The 2,617-nt window shown below is 37.3% G+C and overlaps 1 protein-coding gene across 1 annotated transcript in view; it reads left to right on the plus strand.

Annotated features, from left to right (window-relative positions):
* OCRL (OCRL inositol polyphosphate-5-phosphatase) overlaps positions 1 to 2,617 on the plus strand; it is a 49,950-nt gene that overhangs the window by 20,353 nt on the left and 26,980 nt on the right. The window contains exons 10-11 of the mRNA XM_077766170.1: positions 903 to 1,019; positions 1,124 to 1,311. Coding sequence (XP_077622296.1) covers positions 903 to 1,019; positions 1,124 to 1,311 — 305 coding nt within the window. The remainder of the gene's footprint in view (positions 1 to 902; positions 1,020 to 1,123; positions 1,312 to 2,617) is intronic.

Below are 2,617 nucleotides of genomic sequence, written 5' to 3' on the forward strand. Positions count from 1 at the left end.
GGGCTGCTTTTAGGAGAAAAAGAAGAATTTTATTCTCAGAATAATAATTAGCTTAAGATAATTACTTTATGAAGTAACAGTAAGAGTTTAAGATCAAAATTGTTCACTGACCTGGTCAGAACCGGATACTTTACAGAAAAGTAGTTTGAAGCATGTGGGTGCATAGGGAATCAGGAAGAAGTGTTGTGGAATTTAAATGAGTTCTAAACTTTGTTGTAAATCAAAACTAGAGTTGACTTTAGCAAGGTGGGCCAATTTCTTGATCTTTGGAAGGCATGTGGTAGAGGCTACCAGAAGAGTTATTTTAATTACATGGTTACCATAGTAACCCCTTTAAAAGGAATCCTCTGAATAATTTTCATTTGCTCCTTCTAACAGTTGTTATAGGTAATACTGAAGGTGTTACTCCTTTCACATAAGTCCCTGACTAACACATATTTCAGACATATTTCTAGCTCTAGTTTACAGACATAAAGTAAAAAAAAAAAAGATTGCTATTTTAGATATTTCAATTTCTTAAGAAATTGGAAATCATAAACTAAGAAGGAGAGGTAAAAGGAGCAAGCCAGGATAGTGGTTTTAGATTTGGTTTTTTAATGCTAACTACTTCTAGTAAGTTTAAAAGTGATTACAATAAATAGATGTGATTAAAATAATGTATCCTAGAGCTGAGTGTTCTTGATGTCCCCAAAGATTTTTAACTCCACAACTGGTCAGAGCTGGATTAAAGCTTCCCCAGAGAAATTTTGTTTCTTTTGTATGGGGTCCACTGGGAAATTAAAGGGTTTGGATTCAGATTTGAGCATCATTAATATCTTCTTGGTAGAAAATTAGTTATGGGATTAGATGTGTGGCAAAGAGTGGTATTAACATGAACTTTTTCTAACTCCCTGAAACTGTAGGTTCAGCTAGTCCGCCTTGTTGGGATGATGCTCCTCATATTTGCCAGAAAGGACCAGTGGCAATATATCCGTGATGTTGCTACGGAAACAGTTGGAACTGGAATCATGGGGAAAATGGTGAGTTACTTTGGAAATGAGTTTGATTATTATTTATGTCCATGTGAAGTTCATCTGCCAGTTGTGTCTTTGTACTGATTGTGACTAATTACTCTTGCTAACAGGGAAACAAAGGTGGAGTAGCTGTGAGATTTGTATTTCACAACACTACCTTTTGCATTGTCAATTCCCACCTGGCTGCCCATGTGGAGGACTTTGAGAGAAGGAACCAAGATTATAAGGACATCTGTGCACGAATGAGTTTTATGGTTCCAAATCAGACACTCCCACAGTTGAACATCATGAAACATGAGTGAGTGGCTAAATCTCCTTTGGCCTTTGAATAGTGGGGCTGAAGAGAGATTAAACTGGTAGGAAACTATAGAACTATGAAGAGTGAAGGATTACCATTTAGGGATTGGAGTTGCAAAGAAGAGCAGGTTTTTGAGGAATAGCAGATTCACTGAAGCAGAGAAATCAGATTTGCTATCAGAGAGTCTGTTAAGTGGGCATGTAAGAGTAATGCTGGAGGGATCTGTCAATTGGAACCAGTTTTTATTATTTAAAAAAAATTTTAAGTTCATTTATTTTGAAAGAGAGCGAGCACAGGTGGGGGAAGGGCAGAGAGAGAGAGAGAGAGAGAGAGAGAGAGAGAGAAAGAGACACAATCTCAAGCAGGCTTTGCACTGCCAGCATGGAGCCTGATGTGGTGCTTGAACCATGACCTGAGTGGAAATCATGAGTCAGGTGCTTACCTGACTGAGCCACCAGGCCCCCTTTTATTGTTTTTTATTATAAAATAGAAATGTTTATTGTGAATATAATAAAAGATAAAAGTAGAAATCACTTTACTGTCCCCTAGCCAGTCTCTATCTTCAAAGGAAAGTGTTATTAATAGTTTGGTGTATATCCTGGAACTGTGCTGTCCAATGTGACAGCCAGTAGCCATAGGTGGCTATTAGACACTTGAAAGTAGCTAGTCCAAATGGAAATGTGTTGTAAGCATAAACTATACAGTGAATTTTCAGAGACTTAGTAGGAAAAATGTAAAATACCTCCATTTTTCAATATTGATTATATGTCAAAATGATAATTTGGATATATTGAGTTAAATATATTGTTAAAGTCATATTCCCTTGTGTCTTTTAGTTTTTAAATGCAGCTACTAGGGGGCGCCTGGGTGGCTTAGTAGGTTAAGCGTCCGACTTTCGCTTAGGTCATGATCTCGCGGTTCGTGGGTTCGAGCCCCGCGTCAGGCTCTGTGCTGACTGCCAGCTCAGAGCCTGGAGCCTGTTTCAGAGTCTGTCACTCCCTCTCTCTCTGACCCTCCCCTGCTCACACTGTCTCTCTCTCCTAGAAATAAATAAAACATTAAAAAAATTTTAAAAATAAATAAATAAATGCAGCTACTAAAAATTTTAAATTACATCTGTGACATGCATCTTATTTCCTTTGAATAGTGCTGTTCTAGACCTTTCTGTATATACAAACACATGCACACTCATTGTAGAGGACTATATTGTCCTATTGTGGGTCTCTTTCCAAGCCAGTGGGTGTATGTACTACATTATATTAATATATGCGTTTTATATATATGTATATATACTGTATTATATCTG

The sequence above is a fragment of the Crocuta crocuta genome, unplaced genomic scaffold, assembly GCF_008692635.1.
Source record: "Crocuta crocuta isolate KB4526 unplaced genomic scaffold, BGI_CrCroc_1.0 scaffold1133, whole genome shotgun sequence".
NCBI lineage: Eukaryota > Metazoa > Chordata > Mammalia > Carnivora > Hyaenidae > Crocuta > Crocuta crocuta.